The sequence below is a fragment of the Trachymyrmex cornetzi genome, unplaced genomic scaffold (assembly GCF_001594075.2).
Source record: "Trachymyrmex cornetzi isolate Tcor2-1 unplaced genomic scaffold, Tcor1.1 scaffold18, whole genome shotgun sequence".
NCBI lineage: Eukaryota > Metazoa > Arthropoda > Insecta > Hymenoptera > Formicidae > Trachymyrmex > Trachymyrmex cornetzi.
The window spans coordinates 372,896-397,187 of record NW_017296418.1 but is presented as its reverse complement, the minus strand read 5'-3'; the positions used below and the strand labels follow the sequence as shown (position 1 = coordinate 397,187).

General features: G+C 30.8%; 3 protein-coding genes across 10 annotated transcripts in view; 2 read left to right on the top strand and 1 right to left on the bottom strand.

The window, feature by feature from the left end:
• The first annotated feature begins 258 nt into the window (after nt 1-258).
• LOC108759304 (nose resistant to fluoxetine protein 6) lies at nt 259-5,254 on the top strand. Its single transcript, XM_018504660.1, has 13 exons — nt 259-709; nt 1,334-1,578; nt 1,639-1,832; nt 2,318-2,418; nt 2,723-2,950; nt 3,031-3,244; nt 3,338-3,503; nt 3,592-3,671; nt 3,746-3,847; nt 3,914-4,046; nt 4,573-4,744; nt 4,877-5,019; nt 5,102-5,254. The coding sequence occupies exons 1-13, from the start codon at nt 496-498 to the stop codon at nt 5,252-5,254; spliced, it is 2,145 nt and encodes a 714-aa protein (XP_018360162.1). The 5' UTR covers nt 259-495.
• A 3,926-nt stretch (nt 5,255-9,180) lies between these two features.
• LOC108759316 (uncharacterized) lies at nt 9,181-13,530 on the top strand. Of its 5 annotated transcripts, none has more exons than XM_018504681.1 (6): nt 9,181-9,236; nt 10,418-10,652; nt 10,831-10,933; nt 11,694-11,946; nt 12,453-12,606; nt 13,060-13,530. In XM_018504681.1, exons 1-6 carry the CDS (start codon nt 9,234-9,236, stop codon nt 13,251-13,253), a joined length of 942 nt encoding a protein of 313 aa, XP_018360183.1. In that variant the 5' UTR covers nt 9,181-9,233; the 3' UTR covers nt 13,254-13,530. The 5 variants fall into 5 exon arrangements, with proteins under 5 accessions (XP_018360183.1, XP_018360179.1, XP_018360182.1 ...); XM_018504677.1 differs by having other exon boundaries at nt 11,694-11,958; XM_018504680.1 differs by lacking the exon at nt 9,181-9,236 and adding an exon at nt 9,243-9,350 and having other exon boundaries at nt 11,694-11,958.
• A 7,587-nt stretch (nt 13,531-21,117) lies between these two features.
• The window catches only part of Nrx-1 (neurexin 1), a 276,011-nt gene continuing 272,836 nt past the window's right edge, over nt 21,118-24,292 (bottom strand). For all 4 annotated transcript variants that reach the window (XM_018504691.1, XM_018504692.1, XM_018504693.1 and 1 more), the window contains 2 exons: nt 23,612-23,771; nt 21,118-22,925 (listed from right to left, as the gene is read on the bottom strand). In XM_018504691.1, the coding sequence (XP_018360193.1) occupies nt 22,505-22,925; nt 23,612-23,771 (581 nt within the window). In that variant the 3' untranslated portion in view covers nt 21,118-22,504. The remainder of the gene's footprint in view (nt 22,926-23,611; nt 23,772-24,292) is intronic.

Sequence of the window (24,292 nt, the reverse complement as noted above, 5' to 3'; positions counted from 1 at the left end):
TTGCGTTTTAAGATTAAAAATTATTTCGGCGCTCAAATTATACAAAACTGGATATTTATATAAATTTACACCGAAATATCATTAAAATTAAATCCTTAGACAGTCTTGAGGCACTTCATTTACGTATTTTTTTGTTATATGAGTGAATATATTTAATTTTATTAATAGAAAATATTTATTTGTAGAGATAAAAGGAGATTAGAAATAAAGCCAATATGATCTACTAAAAAGGGCATATTAAATCGATACTCGAATACGTCGAAGTTTATTGTGATTTCATCTCTTCTCCGCGGCTGTCATCGCATATTTTGACAGTTGTGCAGGTTGAGGGTTAATAGTTACACACTTACAAAAAAGTTACACACTCGTGCAGTAAACAATTTTGTTATAAAACTGTCTTGCTCTTCTGCATTTTAAAAGTGATTTTATGATTGTTGTGCATAGATATTTGTCAAAAATGAAGAAATAGAAGTGATTCTTACAGATTAAAGCATTATGAAGCAACGGGAACTTGTGTTTATTTTATGTATCTTGACAAACCTAACTGCGTTGTTTTGTGTCTCTGCATATACTCATGAAATTACTCGTGTTCAAACACTGCCTGCTTATGTCATTGCTTCGAAAATTGGTCTCAGCTCGACAAAATGTGGAAAGGAATTACAAAACTTTCGAAATGCTGTTGATCAACGAATACCATGGAGCTTGAAAGGTATGCACAATTTAGGATAATAATCATAAATATGGATAACATATCTGCCTAAGGACAGGAAAATTAGTCAAGAGCAACTCCATTAGCGTTCAGTCTATATTTAATAGTTCAACTGTAAAGATTTAAATGAATTTAAGTGAAATTTAATTTGAATTAATGTAGATAATATTAGTACAACCCCTGTAAAAAAAAAAGATATACACATATATGACCTGTAAAAAAAAGTAAAATGTAAAAAGATTATAAATTAGTGGTGTTACAATTTCATATAATAAATATTATATTTCATTATTTTTGGCTAAGTTTTTAAGAACTCCTTTGTAAAATGTAACATAAATATTGTTTCTCAAGATTTTTTTTTACATAACTTTTTCACATCATTCTCATCTATTTATGATATTTATTTTTATAGAATACGATTTTATAAAACAAGAAGAATAATGATATATTGTATTAAGACAATATTAGGTATCTAAAAATTTCAATAATGCAAAATATATAACAATCTTTTTGGTACTCTTTTGTATAATTAATATAAATGTTAAAGGATATTTGAGTAACAGTAGTAAAATTAGTATATACTGATTTTGTGTAAATAATAACAACCTAATTTTCATCTTTTAGTGTTAGATTCCAGCGGCGGATTTGAATCAGGTTTTCTTTACGGTAATACTTATTGGCTCGGTAGTCGTAGCCAGTGTCTCGATACGATGAATACGGCTCCTTTACAGATCGCAGAACAGAAAATATCAAATATTACGCTGTATCGTGATCCGCATAAGGAGTTTCCGCCTTTCGAAGTAAATTACTTCGTTGCTCATCTGAGACATAATAGTACTCTTAAATATTACGTAAATGTAGTTAATGAGGTAAGCTTATGAGATCTTCATGCCATCAGGAATATGTTTTAAATAGAAAATTTATTTTAGGATATGATTTCGCTCGGACTTTGTTTACCAGCATCGTGCACTATAAATGAACTAATTCTTATTTTAAAAAGAATATTTCATGATAAAATTACTTTAATTGATGATCTTTATTCCGTGGATTTCCAATTAATCCAAGTTAAAGATCTAAAAGATGATAATGAATGGCTATCCAGCAATGCGTTATTTTTGGTCGGGTACGTCTCGAAAAAAATATATAAATAGCAATTATTTTACAATGATAAGATCGTAAAACAGAGAGACGTAATATTTCAAATAATTTTCATTAAAATTAATCAAAATTAGTAAAGAAAACTCGCCGATATTGACATAGTTTAAAGAGACACACTCTTATTTTTCGGAAACTAATCGTTGCGTTTTCTTAATATTTTCTTAATATTAAAAACATGATCTATATAAAATCAGCCAGATATATACAAAATCAGCTAGAAACAAATTTTATAAATGCGAAAATAAAATTCTTACGATACTAACGAATTTCTTTTGAGTATCAGGCTACGTCTCACTCTGATAAAGTGATTTATAATTCATAAATTGACATTCTAATAATTCTCTAATTTTCAAAAAGTTCAATGATTTAATAAATCCAATATAAGTAAAATGCCTATATAAATTAATAAGAGAATGATAAAGAATTAATACAGAAATATTTTGTTTGTAGTATAACCTTGGCGTTTACTTTTTTTATGATAACAATAGGAACGTTATACGATATATTCGTTCATCAAAAACATATGAAGGAAAATGCGACAAATAATGGCAGTAAGCATACTCAAAACCTCTAAAAATACTTTTCATTTCAGTAGACTACTCCGAGTTTTAATACGCTTCGTCTTCAACAAATCAGATGCACATTTTCCTTATTCAAATTGTTAAATAGATTTTAAATCGACAATTTTAATTGTTTTAGTAATAACTAATAATATAAAGTTTTTGTGTAACTATAATTGTATTTACATGTAATTTATTTGTATAAATAGTTTCATTTAATATTACTTTTACTTAATCAAAAGGCATCTTGATTTCTACATTAATGTACTACTAAAGATTCAGAATTGTGATTTAGATGTGAAACACGTATCCAAGGATATAAATACGGAAATAAATTTGTTTTCACATCAAGAAAATATAATTGGAGAAATCTTAATATGTTTCTCCGTTTATACAAATACGAAAGAAATATTTCGCACAAAATTAGATACTGGTGCAATATCCACCCTCCATGGCGTAAGATTTCTAGGCATGTGTTGTATAATCATGTCCCATACAGCTATTTATGCAATGGATTTTGTTGGTAAATAATTAAAAACACATTTGAATGGATCTCTAAGTTTTTATTTTTTATGCATAATGAAAATTACTTTGTGTATACAGACAATAAAATATGGATGTGGAGACAGTTTTACCATCTTAACAATTATATAATTGGTATTAGAATTGTATCAATCGACTTTTATTTTCTTTTAAGCGGATGTTTAGTGACTTATATATATTTGATGAGTAAAATGAACAAAGGACAGATTGAGTCGACTAATTGTAAAGAAAAGTTAATTGAATTATTTGTTCATATAATAAAAAGATTTATTCGGTACGATCTTCGTTATATCGATATGAGCAACAAAAAAAGATAATATAGTAATTGTAAAGTTGAAATTTTTGCTATAATTATTTTATTTTTAAGACTGACACCGGCTTACATGATGGTGTTAGGTATATTTCAATTAAGCTCGGTTTGGTTTGATAAGACGTCCCAATTTTATGTGAGCGAAAAATCGCATGAAACTTGCGCTAAATATTGGTGGAGAAATCTTCTATACATAAATAATTTTTTTGGTCTTGATGCAATGGTATGAACACGCTTATAATTAAAATCAGGTTAAAAATTTATTGGGGGCCATTAAAATTCTTATTCTAAAATTTGTATTATATATACAGTGCATGAGTTGGAGCTGGTATATAGCTAATGATATGCAATTGTATGTAATTGCTATGACGTTGTTGATTTTGTCGACTACGTAAGTAAACAAGCTATTGACAAAAGTATGTTCATCGAATAAATTTTCAAATACGTACATATTACGAATTTCAGATATTTCTACACCGCTGTTACGATATTGGGTGCACTTTTAATTGGCTCAATTATTCTTAGCGGTTATACTTCTTACGTTTATGAAATTGTACCATTTCAGACGTAAGTTATTATATTTTGTTTACAAGAATGAATTAAGAAAGTGGTCTTTTTATTATATTGTCATAGATTCAATGAACGTTCGAAAGAGTTTAGAGATGTCTTTTACTTCTTACCATGGTTTAGAATAAGTCCATACGTTATTGGAATAATTACAGGCTATGTTTTAACGAAAACAAAGAATAATTTGATCTTAAAAAAGGTAAAATATTATTTTTATTTTTATAGTTCAACGTATAAGTTTAACAAGAATTATAAGGATTAGTTAATAATTATCCGAAATGCATTATAAAAATTGATTGAAATAATAATAGAAAATCTATACGCGTCATTTATTGATATACTTGCTTTTCAATGCACTTGGTTCAATGTTTAATAAAATTTATATCAGGAAAAAACGTTTTTAATTAGTCTTTCAATCATGCATACATTATTTTTTATGAGGTCTTCGATTTGGCAAACACATTTTAAATAATTCGAAAAAGTGAATAATTATCGTTTCGTTGATAGTATTGCGGAATAACATGCTTATTTTCTATTGTCTTAAATAAATTCTCTAATATATTCGAACATTTTAATAATTATTGATTTGCTCTGGTACAAAATATAATTATTGAAATATTTATAAATTGTATAAATTATAACTTACTAATTTTTTAAATAAATTAATTAAAAATGTAAAAACAAATAAATAGAAACGTTTTATAATAACTTAATATATATTTCAGAAAATTATAATTTCGTGTTGGTGTCTTGCTAGCGCTTGTTATGTTTTTGTATTTAGTCTTTATGAGAGACACATGTCAGTTTTGGCTACTGCCGTTTATGTTGCACTGTACAAAATATTCTGGGCAATACCTATAGCATTAATTATAATAATGTCTTTTATTAAACATGGAGGTTCGTTTATTTATTAATATATAGTTATATTATATTAGCATATTTTCATAGTAAGAGTGATATATTATTTTTTAATTAGTGTTTCAATTTAAAAACATGTTTTAATAATATATACGCTTGTCTTTGTTACAGACATGATTACTCGGTCTCTATCATTAAAAATCTGGGTTCCATTAAGCAGACTCACGTATTGTGCTTATCTTTTACATCCTGTCATCATACGATCGATTTACTTAAGCCGTGAAACAACAGTTCACTATGAATTTTTATTTATAGTAAACATACGAACATTTAAAATTCTAACTTAAGAAATAGATTAAAAATTTGTATTTATTCTATTTTAATTTTTGTTTTCAGATGGTTACGGGTGTGGGATATATTGTGATTAGTTATTTTTGCTCTTATATATTGTCTGTGATGGTGGAAATACCTTATATCTTGTTGATGCGAATGTTCATTCAATATCGTATTTTAAACAAGTATAGGATGTTCGATATAAAAATATCGTAATTTTGCATTTAAATGTATTGTATACGTACAAATATACACATATATACATATGTGTAATACTATATTAAGAGATATTGTAGCATTAATTAAAATTTATGCAATTATAAATTATTATACTTGTACACTTTATCATTAACATTAATATATTATATTATTATAATAATGATTATACAAAATAACAAAATATTAATTCAAATTTGTTGCACAGTTATATTTTAATTCAATCATATTACAAATTTTTTAATTACTATTACAAATTGAAAAAACAATTTTTATTTTTATTAAAAGGTAGATTACAGAGAATTATTAAACGATATACTTATTACGCTTAAGTTTTATAAATTAGGAAAAGTATTTCAAAACTAATAAATAATAAATCTCTCTTTCTTTCTCTCTCTCTCTCTCTCTCTCTCTCGTATAAAGTGCATTAGAAATAAATGCGCTAAGTATACCAAGCTAGCTACTGTTTTCTATGCAAGATTTTCTACACAGTGAATTTTGAAACACATTTATATTTAAGTTTCTCTATTAAAGATATTTGATTTTTCATTGCATAATTTTTGTAGTAGTGCAAAAAATTCTTTACTATGTAAATTATTTAAAAAATTTAAATAATAAAATAATTTAAATTTAAACAATTTAAATTTATTACTATTGTAAATAATTTAAATAATTTTATATAAATAATTTTTTTTACTATGTTTATAGCAACGCAATAAGAAAAACATTTATTTCGGTACGCATAAAGTCATAAAAGCGTCCATTATATTACGCGATAACGATTACGACAATTCGCGATTATTTACGTATTTATAAAAAGTATTGTACGTGTAACGACCGTTTACAATACGTAAAAAAACATTATTATTTTTAATAACATAAACGAAAAATATCGTTATTATATTTATTTGATACAATATTTATTCGTATATTTAATCATTTATTAGAATGTTCATCGCAACATACAATTGCTTCTTTGCTACAAGCCGATTCAATTTCCGATTCAATTTTCACTCCGCAACAACTCAAATACACTTTCATGATATCGTAATCGTATTTCTTCAATTCGTCCCACAGAAGCTCAATGAATGTTTCTTTATCTGTACATAGTGGGCACCAAATGTATGCGTATCTACCATTCCCAATATCTGTATATTTTCCGAACAACTTAAATTTTCGCGCTATTGCACATATTTCATCCAAACGGTCATACGATACACCTAACATTTGTAATAATTTTTGGTGGTGGCTAATAAAAATCTGTGAAAGAAAAGTGTTAAAATGTAACGGTGTCATAGAAATTTTCACTAGTAAAAACTAGTAAAAAAGGTTTGACATAAAAAATGGAAGACGCAGCTACACATACCCTTACGGAAAAAACACTGAAAATTTTGAAAAAGGGCGTTACACAATTTTCAGTGCTTTTTTTTCGAAATGTTCAGTGTTTTTTTTTCATAAGGGAAAAAAATATAAATGTAACAGAATAATGTTTTTTAACTTATACGTGATAAGACTTACATTTAATTCCTCATTTTTCTGAGAAATACGTTTCAATGAGATATCATTAACATTGTACATTTTGTTAATTTTTCTAAGTATATTATGAGCCATGATTGTTGCAATATCAATGTTCTTTAAGATAAGGTTGCCAATTGTGGGAAAAATATTCATTAACTCTGTCACTCGTTGTGTCTGACAATCTAGATTTTGCGTTACTTTTGAATCAATTAATAGAATCATTATTTTTGGCATTTTATGCAATGAAATCAAAGTCATTATTCCTAATCGATGTTCTATTATTGAGCCATATACACAAGCAGTTACGTCGATCATCCCAGATGCGGGAGAAATTTCTTCGCAGCGTGCGGCATATAATTGGATCTTTTCGAAATCAGTGTCTTGAAATTTACCTGTAATACCCTTTTGTACACGTGACCAATGTAACAAGCATGCTGTGAGACATACTGTGAATGATGACAGACAGGCGAATTCCTCGTCAATCATAAATTTTGTGGATATATATATTTTGAAAGATGATATAGTCATTTGCTCTTTGTATAAGATATAAACAAGCAAATAATAGAATGTTTGTACAATTTCCTTCCTATGAGGTGGACTGTATAAATTGTTTGTGAATCGTACAACTTGCTCACGCAGTAGTTTCATATTTTGGATGGAATTGTTGTAGAATTTTAGAAATTCTTGTAAAGGTATGTTAAGATGTAGGTAGATTTGAGGAAAGTCTATTTCAATATTGTTTTTTGAAGGCAAGTGCGATAAATCGGTGAATGTCATCGTGGTACGTAAATCTACGCTAGCTGTTATACTATTTTTTCTATGCTTCACCGCATGTTCACCGAATAAGCTCATCCTGCCTGGTGCGGATATTTTGAAATTAATCATTTTTATGAATGACATTCTATTACATAAAGTATCTTGTAAAAGTGATGAAATCAAATCTACGTTGACCTTTTATATAAATTTTCACAATATGTGAATTTAGAGTTGTCAGCTTAAACAAAATTTAAAATAATCTCCTGTTTTATTCGATTGTTCTGGTACTTGCAATGACAGTGGAAAAAAGTGAATAATATCAAATATTTTCCAAAGTTTTATTAATCTAAATTAAACGTTCTTAATTAATTAACGACATTACATAAAAGATTATTTATGCGCTTTAATTAAAAGATATTAAAATGTGTTATGCTTTAATCTGATAATAATAATACTTTATACTTTTACTTACTTTATAAAATAAGCAGGATTAATTTAAATGAGTTTTTTTTTATTGAAATAACTATAATATTAGTAACGATTATTTAGCTAAGTCGACTTAAATCTATTACTTCTTATAACAATGCGTACACAGTAAAGAGTCTAAAGTCACTAACGGGCGATTAAAAGCGAGAAATATGACATGTATGGAGTAAAATATTTATAATATTTACAAGTTGAACTTTATTTTTATTTTCCTGTCGTTGAATATTTTTATTTAAATTGTCGGTTTAGAGAATCACAGGGTGACTGTTGCTTTTGTAGAATTAAATCACTCTAATACATTTCTTAAATTCATTTTTTTTTAATTAAATGATGTCCCGCATCTGTGATAAAATTTAATCCTAGATTTGTTTATAAAATGTATCTGAAGAGATAACAAGTAATTTTTTGTGACCGACAATGGAGCTTTGGCGTTCCAAAAATTGAAAAATACCTACATTTCGATTGTCGATATAAATTTTTCGATCGTCGATAAATATCTACCGAGAAATTATAATACAGTGTCATATAAAAATTCATTATTTATTATTGTATATAGATGTTTCATAAATAAGCATACATATATGATATAATTATATTCGTGAAAATGCATTTTTTCATTTAACGTTTACAAGAATAATTAAGCAGAATAATTAATAATACTAACGAAAATGCAGTTTTAAATAAAAATTGAATATTATTGATATGGCTACAAAACATTATCAAGATAGTGATAAATTATAAAATTAATATTACATTATAAACTATATAATTTTAGCAGTCACTTCCCAAGTCTGTCGGTCTTGAATTATATTTTGTCGGTAAATGAGATATACAATTTTTATATTATCATCAATAAAATGTTTCATTTTGTATAGAATAAATTAGCATTTAATAATTACTCTAATTAATTATTTATAAATAACCACGATTGAAATCTGTATTAACATTGTTTTATCTGAAAAATAAAGACGTTAATATTATATTATAGTAAATATATAATGGAATCAACTTAAAAGTAGTATGAAAGAAACATCAAATGAAAGATACACTTTTCATGTATAATAGGATAGCTTTTACATCGGAATTTAGGATTTAGGTGCGTATAGCTCACTTGTAACTAGCTATATGGTTTGTCATTTACGTTCAATAAAAACGCGCGTGCGCCCTGCACCAGTCTGAGATGCCCTCAGATATCAGAATTGCACAGGGCTAGTGCTCAATGGTAAGAGTGAATTTTCTTATCACGGTCATATTTTTCTTGATTGTGTTCGTACGAAGTGATCTGTGACGCGTGGAAAATGGACGAATTTACTTGAACATCCTCGGCTTGTTTTGCGTAAGATCGGTGTTTGGCTCGAAGGTGTATAGGCTGAAACATAATCGAAGAGACGAGAAAGGAAATGGAATGAAAGAGTGACTGGAGATTTAACGTTGTGTCACATTACTTTTGAGAAGGTTTTATATATATTTGTTTAGTTTAATTTATTACGATTTAATTTATTGACGTATTTTTTTGATTAAATGCTCTTTTTGTGATATTTCCTGAATACATTATGATAATACTTATATTTTTATTTCTTATTTTATTTGTTTATGTTTAAGTTTAGGTACAAATATATACATATTTAAAAATATAAAATAAAAATTTATTATTTAAAAAATTATTTTGGTCTTTAGTGTAATTTTTATAAAACTTGTTGCATGTTTATCAATTATTTAGTTTATTTAGAAACAAAAAAAGTTTATGTTTTGACAAAAATAGCTTACAAAATAGATTAGAGATTATTTCTAAAATAATGGTATTATCTAATAATTATCAATAATTTATATAAAACGTATTTAGGCGGTTCGTAATTTATGTCGATTAGAATTTAGACTGGAATTTTATTTGTTGTAGTTTTATATCTTGTATAATACAGAAAACATTTGTAGAATTAAAACGCATACACAAAAACGTCACAAACATATATAAAATATATATAATTACATATATCAAAACACGCGATATGTAAAATCATAAATAGAGTTGTATTTTGAAATCTGACGTATTAATTAAGACTGTTTAAAGTTTTTAATTAATGTTACATATAACATCTGATAATTATCACTACAGCAATTATTAAAAAATTTAGGGTTTATGTTTTATTATTATAAAAAATTATTTTTTATTTCATTACTTCCGTAATATTTTCTATTTTTTGTACATTTTAAATTGTTCCTTTTTGTATTGGCTTATAAAATTATTAAAAATATTAGAGAGGTGTATGTACAAAATATTGTAACATATAGTAATATCGTGATAATATATTCGATAATAAATTCAAGCTCTTGCTAATTTATATTATTACTTTTGTCATAAATCGAAATATTTTCATCTAGCTTTGTTATTGTACGAATTTACAGATGAGAGCATTGGACACAATTATGAATTCAACTTGCGCTTACTGTACACTTGAACCACCCCCCGACATCCTTCACATACCCCCGCCACCATTCCCAGCCATTCTTCAACAAGGTTCTGATTTTTATCCGAGTTCTGATATCCTGCCATTCCCACCGCACTTAAATGACAGTCCTTGCAAGCATTTCTGCGACCGACGCTCCGAAGGAGTTCAATATATAGAAATGCCTCAACAAGGTTGGTAAAAAAACAACTATTTACATGAGAAACTAAAACTTAATTAGTTTAATATATATTTAAATTTTTATTAAACTATTTTATATAAACGCATAATACGGATAATTAAATTATATCTATTTGAAAATTTTATATCTAAATTTATAGATATACATATATAATACATATCAATTTTTAGGGACTGTTTTTGACGATACGTGGCTTCTGATTCTAATATCATCATGTGTCGGTGTCATTTTTATTGGCATAGTGCTTGCGACGTTGCTCTTAAAATGCAAATTGTAAGTATTTTTTTTATTTTACATAAAAAATTAATCTAAAATGATATATCAGTAAATATAATTCAGACTAGCAATTAAATAGCAAGTAAAAATTATAAATATGAATCATAATTTATCTTTAAAATTTTTATATTTGTTTGAAAGACATTGAAAATGAATTATATTGTTTACCAAATATTAATCCTTATATATTATCGACTCGGATGAATAGATCCAATAAAAGTTGATAGCCAATTCGAGTCATCTATCAGATGTAATTTGTGTATAAATTCTTTATTATGTTAATATGCTTACAGACGTTTCGATCCTTGTCAATATCATATGACAAGTAAAGTGATATGCGTACATTAATATATATCATTGTTCCAGGAAGTACATTGATATAAAGTATGTAATGATATTGACAAGGATCGAAACGTCTGTAAGCATATTAACATAATAAAGAATTTATACACAAATTACATCTGATGGATGACTCGAATTGGCTATCAACTTTTATTGGATATATTGTTTACGTCTTTTATGATTGTAATATTGAAAGAAAATCGCGGATAAAAAAAAACAAAAAATATATACATATATCCGCAATGAATTAAAAAAGCCAAATCACATTTTATTCTTACATCAATTGCAATGTTATTTAATAACAAAATAATATTGTCACAAATCAAATTTGAGGTAATAGTCTAGCTTTGTGAAATCCTATGTCATACAATTTTGAATAAAAAGTGTGAAATGAAACGAGCAATGAATATAATAGCAACAGGAACGGCAAAGGCGGGGTGATTTCCATGCCGAATACAACCTCCAGTATGCAGACGAAAAATGGTAGGCTCCAAAACGAGGCAGTGCTCTACCCTTGCGCGGCGGACACCATGCAAGATAGTCGGGTTATGTGGGCTACCCTTACCCCACGCGGGACCACAAGACACTATTTGGAGGAGCATACGTACGAAACCATCGGGGGTGGGCAGTTCCATAAACGCGCCTGTACGACTACACCAACCGAACATGTAAAACTCAAGGCAATCTAACAATATGTTTATATTACACAATTGTCTGTTTCGTGCGTAGTCATCCTAAAAAAAATTCTTTTGTGAGGCCTTTTACTCGTAAACATGTTTATTTTTTTTCTAAATCTTTAATTTAGATTTCAATTTGGAGTTCATTTTCCCTGACAAAGATATCAGAACAAATTTTTAAATAATTTTGAACATTAAATATTTTTATCACTGATCGTTAAGTCATAGATCTCTTAAAGGAAAAATTAAACTAAATTGCAATTGACATAAAATTAAATATAGTTAACAATGAATAAGTATGAACATTTGTCTATCTGTTTGTACCATATTGAAATTTCCTTTTTCAATAAAAATCGCCCTTCATTCTCAGTTGTTTATTGTTTAAGAACCATTGGCCTGTTAATATTTTAATAAAGATTGTCTCAAATATATATTTGCTTGTCAGATATCCAACTTAAGATAATTCATTTCGTGAATATAAACTAATGCTTTTCTAGACGTATGCCGATCCACCAGCTATTAGTCCAGTGCAAAATCGTCCAAAGGATGACAAAGCTTTTGATAACACTGCTTTCGTAGATTATGAAGAGCCATTGTCTATCAAGACTGAATATTATCAGCTCAACGACGTTCTGGAACCGAATGAATCCGGTAATATAGTTTGATTGATACAACAATGCATTTTAAGAGCACAACTGATTTTTCTAAAATATGTCTTTTCAACGGATGTTCTTTAATTAACGTTACATAAAAATTTTCTAACTAAACGCAATTCTTAGTACACACAATGAGTTGATTCGTGTCCTATGTATTTCTTTTTATTATACTTGGCTATATTTAATATTTTGTAAAAACATAAATATACTTGTTGAAATAATTCTGAATTAAAACTTGAATCTACCAAACATTTTGTATTACTTTAAATACAATATATAGAAATATTTGTAATTTTACTTTGTAATTAAAAACACGTAATGTATCAATATTGATTTTATATAAAATATGTAAATAGGGGCATACAATATGAATTTTTATAAGAAAAAAAAGTTACTGCGTATGTCGCGCGTTTTATAGAGAGTCATAATAAATCTCATGTGATTTTAGGGATACTTACGATTCAGAGAGGAACTCTCCGTCCGCGCGTGAGTTCCCCGACGAGAATCGAGCATCCGAACTTACCCCCGTTAAACCTTCATCCGCACAAGCGCGCATCTCGCAAAGGTTCCGGCGCGCAACACACCTCGGACACGCTGTTGAGGAGCAGCATCACGTCGTCCACTTACATACCGACCATATAAGCGTCCTCTTATCATCATTTTTTTCCAGGGTTTTGCCGATAAAAGCCCAAGTTACGCCGTGCACCTTCTACATCCTCGTTAATATCATCGTATCTAGTCATTGTAAGCACGCTGACCGCCAAGTAAAATAACGATATAATCGTGGAACGTAATTCTTTTTTATCGATTGATATAACTTGTGATTGTGATTGTGTAGAAACGGTAGGTTGTAGACTTAATATAGAACAAATAATATATATGTTACATTTGCATCTTACGAAATAAAACTATGCATATAGCGAAAGATGGTTCTTGTTCCCGTTTATCTCAATGAATTACCCGTTCCATTTTTAGAAAACCAACTGCATATGTTACTTGTTGTCATTTCGATAAAGACGTCATTTTGCTGTCAAAATGACGACAAATAACGTCAGCTTGTTCCTTGAGATTATTTCTGTTACATACTTACATTTATTCGTTTTGTACATGAATTTTTATTAATCTTTGTAGAACTTTTATTTTTAGTATATACCATGGATTCGTTGATTTGGGAAGATGAAGAAATTTAGCTTCGCGTCGGAAATTATCGATACAAACGTAAAAAAAAGTGATCGATACGTTGAAAGGGAGAAAAGAGTGTTCCGTGTACAGTTTCAATACTTTATTCATATAATTTCGTAGTTACGGCATTATTCCTAAGTATTTACAACGTCTCCAATCTCAGGAGAATTTTGTAATGCGTCAGTGCGCACGCAATACTGTACTCACTGTGTGTGATGTAATGTGATGTGTGTGTATGTGTACGTGTGTGTATCTGCGTACTTTTCTTTCTTTTTAACAAGATATTAACGCGAAAATGCATCCTCGAAGCTGATGAAAACGCTATTTCAATATTTAACCGATATTTCTTCCCGTTTTTTCCCGCATTGCGCGAAAAGACACTCAAACGTCTCGTAGCAATAAATTATACAGATTAAACGCTATCGCTCTCCGGTCGCTGCAGTCGTATAAATAAGATCGTATGAATATAAAAATAGTCGTTTCACTCAGCTCCGTTTGTCTTCGAAAACCATATACCGGGTGAAATAATAACGGTAATCGATCTCTCGCGAGGCGTAGCTTAAGATATACACCGCTTAAGAACGCGAACGCCAACGAAACGTGACCCCTTCGCCTTGACGTGTAAAAAATCTAACTGCACCGCATGCGCCTATCTCGTATATATTTAACGTTTTATCTATACTTCACGGTAACCTGGAACAGAACGGCCGATTCCGATTTCCTATCGCCATAGGATCGTGTTAGCGCAATGAGGCCTGTCCTTACGAAGAGCCAACTAATGTCACTACGGGGATGAAATTTCTTAGAGAGAAATAAAAGTATCCCCTAGTATAACAAATTCAAAGGAGAATCAAGAAACCAAATAATATTAAAACCGGCATATACAATTCTCCATAATTTTGATTCCCGATGTCGCAGATACGCAAGAAAGAAACTTGCATTTCACCTATAATTATTCGCAAATATAGACACGAAGACACGGTCATAATCGCGCGCCTATAGCCGAATCTGAACTCAAGATTGTTTACCCGTTTCTCTGATCCCTGCTCGATTCTGAATATCGTATACGATTTCTCCTAGCAAACACCAATTAACAATAACGCAACTATTAGTTTAATTTTTCACTCAACAATATAAATATTATGTGTTACATGTAACTGTTTTACGTTATGTTACAGTTATATTGTTGAGGTGATAATTTTCCAACAACATAACTGTAATAAAACATAACTATTAGCTACAAGTTATTGTTGGTCAATGTTTGCTGGACCGTATCCTTCTCTTGTAGTAACTCGTAGCCCCGATTTGCGCAACACGATCCACTCAACAGCGGATGTCTCTTGACGGATCAGCCTCTTGCATGTGTCTCTCTACTATACATACACATGTCATATGAAATTCTCAATTAGCCGACAACAAAAGTGTGTCCGCTTCAGTGCAATTTCATTCTCTATAACACGTCTCTCTTAGCTCGCTCTCCTTCCATTTCCATTTCGCCCACGAATGTAGTTTACTATCTAACTATAGTGCATTTATATACGACTGTACAATGTAAAATATAATTCCATCTAGCTATAGCAACTCTAGATACAGCTGTGAGTGAGCGTTTGTTTTTTTATCGTTCTTCACCTTATTCCAAGTATTATGTGTCCATTAAACAGCGGTGACATTTCGGCAACTTTATCATATCATAAATAAATATGCACTTCTGCAATGATGTCTCGGTTTACTTATCAAATGTTGCAACAATTTGTTTAGGATTGTGTTCAAAGTATCATTCTCATTGAGACATCATTCGTATTCTTTTTAAAACTATCTCCAAAAAATCCGGAATATGTGCGATAAAAACTTTAATTTTATTTTTAACTACAAAAGCAATTCTTACAGTAGTCCCTCTTTTTTATACATAATAAGAATAATTCTTTGAAGCTTTATAGTAGCAATTGCATATTTCATTACAACTTGTTGTAACATTTAACATACGAAGAGAGTTTTGAAATGCATATTTGTTTTATCAGATGAAGACTATAGCAAAGTTAAGATTACAAAATTCGCGATTAATTCTCAAATGCGATCTGATACCTCCGGTTTTTTCTTACGATTTGTGTAATCGTAATAGTTTCAACTCTTGCCATACTACGGCGCATAATTGATAGTTTATGTGAAGCGTTCGCTAGAGCCACCAATATTCGAGCAACTTGTCTGAATATTTTCGTAATTTGATAATTTCAATATGATAAACAATGCACACACAATACGTGTAACATAAATAATATCACTATCAATGATTGTATTGATAGCAAAAAATTTATGCGAATAACAATATATAATAATAGTTATTATTATATTAATAACAAATATTTTAACTAAAACAATATTAACTATATCTTATAATTATCATGACATCTTCATACAATTTCTTCTTGACTATCATACAGGATTTCTAGTTTGTTATCAACTCTATTATAAATAATTACTTTTTATAAATAATCAAATTGCATTATATTTTTTTAATTTAATAGAAACTTATAAATTATAATTTCCTAATTTATTAGATTCCTATCTTTGATTTTGGATGCAGTTGTTACATCTCTTATTTAAATCAAGATTTATTTGTTTAGCTTTCATTTTCGTTTTAAATTGAAAATATTTTTTTAAAATATCTTTCCCATTTCATCTTTGCAAAACAAATCGCCAAATTTAGATAAAAACTTCACTTTTATTTCTGGTTAGAGTAAAGTAAATTAATATACCCAATTACGAACGAACCCGACTGCTCCAGTGCTTATTCGCGACACGCTTTTAAGTTCGACATAGTATATTAGTTAATAGTTAGAGTAACACTGCTCACTAAATATATTTTTATAGAAGTTAATTTAGTTTAGTATAAACGTTAGTTGTCAGTACATCGAAGGATATGCAGATAGAGAATCAGAGGGCAGTGATAACAATATGTCTAGAGTTTCTTGTCGATAAAGAGCGTTTTCTCTTAAAGAAAAAAGAGAACGGATAGAAGAAAGATTTTTTTTTCTGATGATACCATCTCACGAAGGTTAAATGTCACCGTTAGTGTAGGAAACAGTAGTTATAGTCCAATTTTCATTTCGCAAGAAGTATCGGTCACCTGAAGACCAATCGATTATATTAAAGGAAAGCGCGCACGCGTGAGAGATTGAAGAAATTTTCTTTTTACACGAAATATCGTTGTTATCGATGTATCGTTAAAACTGCCCATGCACGCAAGGTTCAGCCACATAAATATATATAAAATTCACACACTGATTTGCTTATCCATAAATGACCTTTGGGAGGGATGAGACGAGGGGGTTGGAGATTGGAAGAGTGAACGATTGCAAATCTAGCGAAGACGAGAGAGTTAAGATTTATTGTGTCTCGTTAATAAGCGTAAAAACGATCCGCGCAAAATGCGAATCGCGGTGATTGAGAGTGGCACTTTTCTCTTGCCTCAGTGATAGATCCGAGCTTTTGTGCGATTAAAGAAGCTTATTCGAAGCGTCAGCTTGCAATATTATGTAGTGCGTATTGCCACTGAAATCTATCGGTGTCATAATCTTATTGAAGATTAACTTACTCGTCGGGAAAATCAGATCTACTTCAAAAGCCTGATTAATAAAATTCTCAATGGATTGTACATCTGTAGATTGTACATCTGTAGAGCTAAAGCAGAACAACCATCATTTGATAGAGAGTACTTGATAGAGATTAAACTCTCGGAAAAATCGCAATCAGCAAACACCTATCGCTGCTAATAGACAATAATCGATTAATCCCGATTGTTCGCGTTAATTGTTCTTCCCTGAGGATTGTTACTTCGAAATACATGCGTATCGACTTGTTAATCATATATCTGCTATTTCACCGCAAAGAGAAACGGCGAATAAGCTATATAGATATAGAGAAAGAGAGAAAGAGAGAGAGAGAAAGATATAGAGAAACCACTGATACTAGCAACCGATTTCAAGATCTTGTAGAATAGTGTGATCTAAAGAAGGACGATTCGCTCGTAGGAAGAGTGCATTACAGAAGGAGGACTTAGAAAATATTCGAGAGCACTTTATAACAATCGGACGTTTTTCTTTCACCTTCGATTAATCGCCGAGAGACAATCTCGACCAGTGATGGGCAAAGTACTATTTCCATCCTCAAATATTAGAGGTAGCTCGCTCATCGTTTATCAATCTATCGCACTATTCTGTCAATAAAAAATCTTGGGGATACTACAAGAAAATAGTGAACTTTTATATTCTTCTCTTATACGAAAACATAAAGGTATCCTTTCAACAAATTTCTTGAAACGATCAATACGTTAAGAATTATATGTTTTGCAGAAGTCAACAAACCTTTCTTGTAAAAGATTTGGAGAGAATTATAGGAACTGTAGACCTTCACGTATAACTGAAAATCCGTATCCACTCTTAAATATCTTTTACTCCGATATAATAACTCTGTAATGTATTAGGCAACAATTGAATAATTATTTATATGTTTCTCGGGCGAGCGTGCAGAAAATTGTAAGAAATATTTAGGAGATATACATATATCGTATTCGTCTCTTTTGGAACGTCCCCTAGTTCACTTTAGTATTTTACTCATCCCTGGCGTAAAGGTGCGTTTAAACGACAATTTGCACACACTCTCTTCCATCCTATTCGTCCACTAAAGATCTGTCCTTTCTCAGTAGTACTTCTTTACGCTTTCCGTAATTGGAACGGAAAAGTACAGGCGTAAAAAAATCGAAAAGAACAGGATCTTCTATGTATGTGGAGAGTTGTCACGAACGCTCGAGAGTCGGGCGGTGCAACACTTTGAAAATGAAATGTGTTGCCACGCTTGAGATTAACTTGAATGCTAAGCCCCGTTCATTATTTATTGCTTCTTTATTTGCGACAAAAATGCCGCCTTGTGGCTTGTTATTACACTTATTACTATTAACCATGTTAATTGCCAGTCGTGTTAATAGAAATCAATTTTACCTCGAAACAATCAAGTACATGTAGTAATTATGAGAAAGTAAAGATAAACGTGAATTTCTTTTCTAAGGCAGTTATTGCTGTGAATTTATATAATTTAGATGGAAATTAAATTAAATTAATAAAGAACTAATTAATTTTTTCTTTGAAAATTTTTTTTAATTTCTTTGATGGAAATTAAATTAAATTAATAAAGAACTAATTAATTTTTTCTTTGAAAATTTTTTTTATTTTCTTTTAATAACTCGATAACAGTATATTAATTGTGTATAAAAATGAAAATTATAAATTAATAATATCATAAACTATATCACGTCTTGGAAATTTGCGTTATTAATATCTCATTTTCCGCTGAATTATAAATTATTTTTTCTATTTTCTGTGAACTAAGTATTATTTTCACTGTGTTAGAGATCAATGTCAATTGATCTATGTTAATAACAATAATAATTACATTTCAGTTTTATATAAGAGCAACATATTTCTTTTATAAATTATTTTTTTAAACATTGCTACTAATATAATTAATCGACTATGTTAATACAACCTAGCATGGGAGGATAATAAATTATCTTTCGGTCCTTAACATATCTGGTTCGACCTTAGCTTCACAGAATAGGTTTTAAAAAATCTTTATTATCGCCAACTACGTCAACGATTAACCTTGTTAATAGTAATACTAAGTTAACAACATACACAGCTATATATACAGGATGCATCAAAGTATCGCTGGTCCTCGTCTATAAATTCCCGTATCAATTTGGAATTTTGGCGTCTTCGTTAAGAGAGATGACGTGACGTTATAATGTTTTTCGAGAGATTTATTGAAGAGTATATAGCCGAGAAGAAACAATGCGCGATACCCAGGTCGACCTGTATAAAAACGAGCGTATCGTGAATCTCAGTTAGGAGGAGACGATGCAATTTCGTAGAAACGACTTGATGCACTTGCGACGCACCGTGCAATCACGCTCGATGCCATTATACGACTCGATCAAACATTACCTAACTCGTACTGGCAATAATGCATTCACACACCCTGTATTTATGTATAAGCATATTTGCGTATATGCTATATAAATCATCCATTCGTCAAATTTATCCTTCCTCTCGGATTACTTACAGATACTTTCCATATGTATAAGAGCCACTTACGTACAATCTCGCGTGAAACAGAATTCGAGTGTGCAATTTACATGAATGAGGAATATCGTTAATTCGCACTTAACGATATTTAAACTATATTAAAATTTGCATTAAAGATATTATCTCTAGAGTAACTAATTTCAACTTTGTACGTCGAGTAATCTATCACTTCCAAAATGTAATCACATCTATTTATAAAAATTGCTATCTTAAACAAATTTCGTAATATCTATTTTTTGTAAAATTAATAAAAACTTTCCAAGTGATGAATCCTATTTTTTTTAAATAAAATTATTTCTTGAAAATATAATATTTTGCAATTTTATATATTTTTATATTGAAAGTATGCAAAGATTATGATCAATAAAACCAGTATTTCTCATTTATAAATAATAAACATAAAGAATATAAATATTTTCGATAAATTTATTTAACATTCCTCATTAAGTATTTCACACTCGAATCTTTCGAGAATGGAACTCTTAGGTATATGTGTCATGTATTTTTTGCTCAAAACAGACTTTAATAAAATCTATTTAATTAGTCAAATAATTTATACACGCATAACATAATCGATAAGTATGTGTGTGTCATATATATTATCTGTCGATTTTCTATACAATAATGAATGTATGAATAGGATAGAATACACGATCATCACGATGCTTTCATTCCTAACATTTCACTTCCAACATCTATTCTTATAAACAGCACGTCGAGAGTAGAATAGAACCATTTAAAATTTGGCTATCACAAGATATTAGTGTATAAATAATGTTTGAAAATACTTTCACTATATATCAGAGAATTAACAAAATTTATTTAGAGATATCAAATTTGATAATTTATCTCATAATTTATCAATATCATAAATATAAATATGTTTATTATACAAAAAGTTATAATTAAATAATATATTTCTCTTAGATAAAATATAATTTTATACTAAAACAAGGAATTTTATTTCTCGTGTACATATTTTTATATTTTAAATAAAATCTGCACAAATATATCTATATTTTTTGCTAAATTAATAAATTAAATAAATATTATAATATAAAATTATTAATTTTTTTCATACCTATACAACATCAATAAAATTTTACAATAATAAACATTATGGTTAAATATTATAAAACATTTATACACAATTCTTTTAATTTCTTACTTAAAATATCGTCTCTTATTTAAAAGATCATACAAATCACTCTCGGACATTTTATTATCTAGCTCTTAATAAATAGATAATTTAGCTCTATAAAGTAAAGATTGTACATAAATTCAAAACTAATATATTCACACGTACTCGAGAATGATCAAACGTCGCGTTCATTGAGAGGATGTTGGAAGTAAAATTTGTAAAACAATAAAAATAGCCTGCCTACATCAGTGCAAGTTGCTTCCTAAGATTCGTTCGAATCAGTCACTGCTAATATCACCTTCAACATTTCCTTTCTTTTTAATTAATTCCTACGATTAATTCCACGATCTTTGCGTTCGTATTTCCTCTTCGTTCCTCGTGGGGAAATCATTCTAAATTAATGCAAAAAAGCTTTAACTTTTCGTTTCGGAATCGACAAATCGATTTGCCATTATTATAGCAAAAAATCGAGCAGCGCCAGCAAACGTCATTTATAAAAACGTAACTTGAAAAAATTCACTACAAATGAATAGGAAGAAAAATTCTTTTGGAATGTTTGCAATCGATGCCCGATTCCTGCCACATATTTAAATTTTGTCTCGAGATTTCGCGTCAAGGAAACAAGAGGATTAGCGCTAGATCGTTGATCGGTACCTCGCGACTCGTTGACTCTCTTTGCGAGAGCGAGCAGTTCGACGGACCTTCCTAAGTGCGATCGATTTCATTTCAATTCGCCTTAGAATTAAAGAGAAATTTCATATATTTCCACAGTACCATAGTCTCATCATGTTTTCCTCAGAGAGTTTTTCCACCTAGATATACGACCCATTAATTCTGATCTTAAAGTTCTTAGAAAATGTACTTTATCAAGGATAAGATCTCTGATCGTCTCTCGTGGGTTTCGATCCTTTTCGCACGGAAGAGTGCAAAAGGATTTTTATTTAACTGCGATCACACTGCTTTCCCCGTAAGCTCCCGTAAATCACGAGAATTTTCTAAACATGCCCTTCTTCATCACTCGTAATGGAAAGATCGTTTTCGCGCAACTATGTCGTATTCACTATTGATCAGAGGCACCCTCATGAATATTGTTCATTGCAATCTCTCTCAGCGAATACTCGATATTTTTGTAGTGTTGTATTGAGATAGATCTTTGGAGTCTCAATACTCGCATTGGACCAGACCCGTTTAATACTTAGCAGACAAGGATCTTCTACGAGAATGCTCTGATCAGCGAGTACATTTTCTTTGTACACCTGTGCGAGACTCATCACGAGACTGTGTGTTCGCTTACTCTCCTCTGCCTCAATTCTCGATCCTTTCCAGCGACGAAAGATGACGTGCACGTTCTTTGGCCAAGTCCTTGGCCATACTCTCTATTCACAAATCTCAAGCACAAGGCAATGTCCTGCCCAGTATGTGGATACCCCCCTTTACACGTACCACTCTTTAATGTCTATTAGTTCTCGTTTCTTGTTACTTTTGCTGCCGTTGGCGCCGTTTTTCAGGGCACCATTGAAGGGCTGACCGGAGCCAGCGGCGCCTAACAGAGCCGCGTTCGGATCCTGGCAGAACGTCTTCGTTTCATCCACCTTGTAACTCGTTTCCGGCCGATTCTTAAACTTGAGGATTATCAATATGATCAAGACTATCGCTATCAACGCAGCGGCTATAATGCCGATTATAAGCGCGGCATTCTCTGCCGCCTCGGATGTGATCCGCTTATTGTTGTTGTTCTTGGGCGGAGTAGGCATCGGTGGGTACACCGGCGGTGGAGGTGGCGGTGGTGGCTCCGTCATTTCTGTCGTGGTCGTCTGCGTTGTCACGGTTGTCGATCGATGCGTTACAACGCTACTGCAAAGCGTAAGCAACAATTGTTTTAATTATTGCTCAACATTAATTATTTACGAATAAATTGTAATTTTGCGACTTTTTACCGTGAATAAAGAATGATTACAACACGTGGTATATATTTGCTAGTAACATTCGTTTAAATGCGCAACAGAAGTTTGAATTTTTGCAAGTAAATTACTTTTAAATTTAATTACTCGATACAAAAATTAATTAAATCGTTGCAAAAATACTGATTGAAAATCATGAAAATGTAACAGTTCCGAATTTTTAGACTGAGATGCATATTGATTTTTATACTATACATATATATATATATATATACGCGCGCGCGCGCGCGCGTGTGTGTGTGTGTGTGTGTAAAAGAGAGGCAAATTGATTCTATTAATTGAGCTGTACCTCGTTAACGTCAGCAATATTGAAAGACCTTTCTAATATTCGACGCAAAAGGAAAGCTTCTAAATTATTCTATGAATTTAGTAAATACCTGTCATTAATTGATCAGGAAATAATTTATAGCGTACGTTCTACATGTTTTAACGTGATTATAATAGAAAATGAACATTATGGCGATTCTGAGAACGTGAAAAATGTACAGTAATCATCTCCCGTAACGACTAATCGATATGCATAAATAATTGCGAATGATTATCCGATTATCCGGCATCACTGCTGACAGATGCACGCACCTGCTATGGCTGGTCTCGAGGTCTGTGGTTGACACGTTGTATTGGACGGAGACGGTGACGACGTCGCGACCCAACGTTGTCGACGACGGCGACGTCGTCTGGGTGCTGATATGGCTCGTCGAGTACTCGCGGGGCGTCGTGTACGTCACCGAGCTGATATCTGTGACAGAAAGCAAGAGGGTGAAAAAAAATGTGCGTTAGAAGGCTGCTTCGCCTCGTTCCATCGCGCGGAGGGGATGATACGGGAGAAAGGTGGAAGAGGAAAAGTGGAGGAAAAGCAGGGAGTAGGGTATGGAAGCGAAAGGGACGGGTTGCGAAACGTGCGGAGGCGACAATATTTACGCGTGCGTAGGCCGGCAAATATTCACGCGTGCGTAAGCAGAAACGTTACGAGCCGAACGGTCCCGAGAGCATCAGGAACGTATCACATAATATACATATATACATATGTAAGCATTCGAGAGAAATGTCCATAAAGTGGCGCGCCAACCTATTTACCCAGTTAATTTTTGACAAAGTTACTATTTTACATGTTGCAGACTATTTTACATGTTTACATCTCGTGTTTATGCACGTAGGCACGGATGTTGAATTTTGGCCGAGCTTTTAGAATGAAGTCCTTGAGCGAACATTCCAAGCAGGGGCAGTAATTAAGTCTCTCTCTCTCTCTCTCTCTCTCTC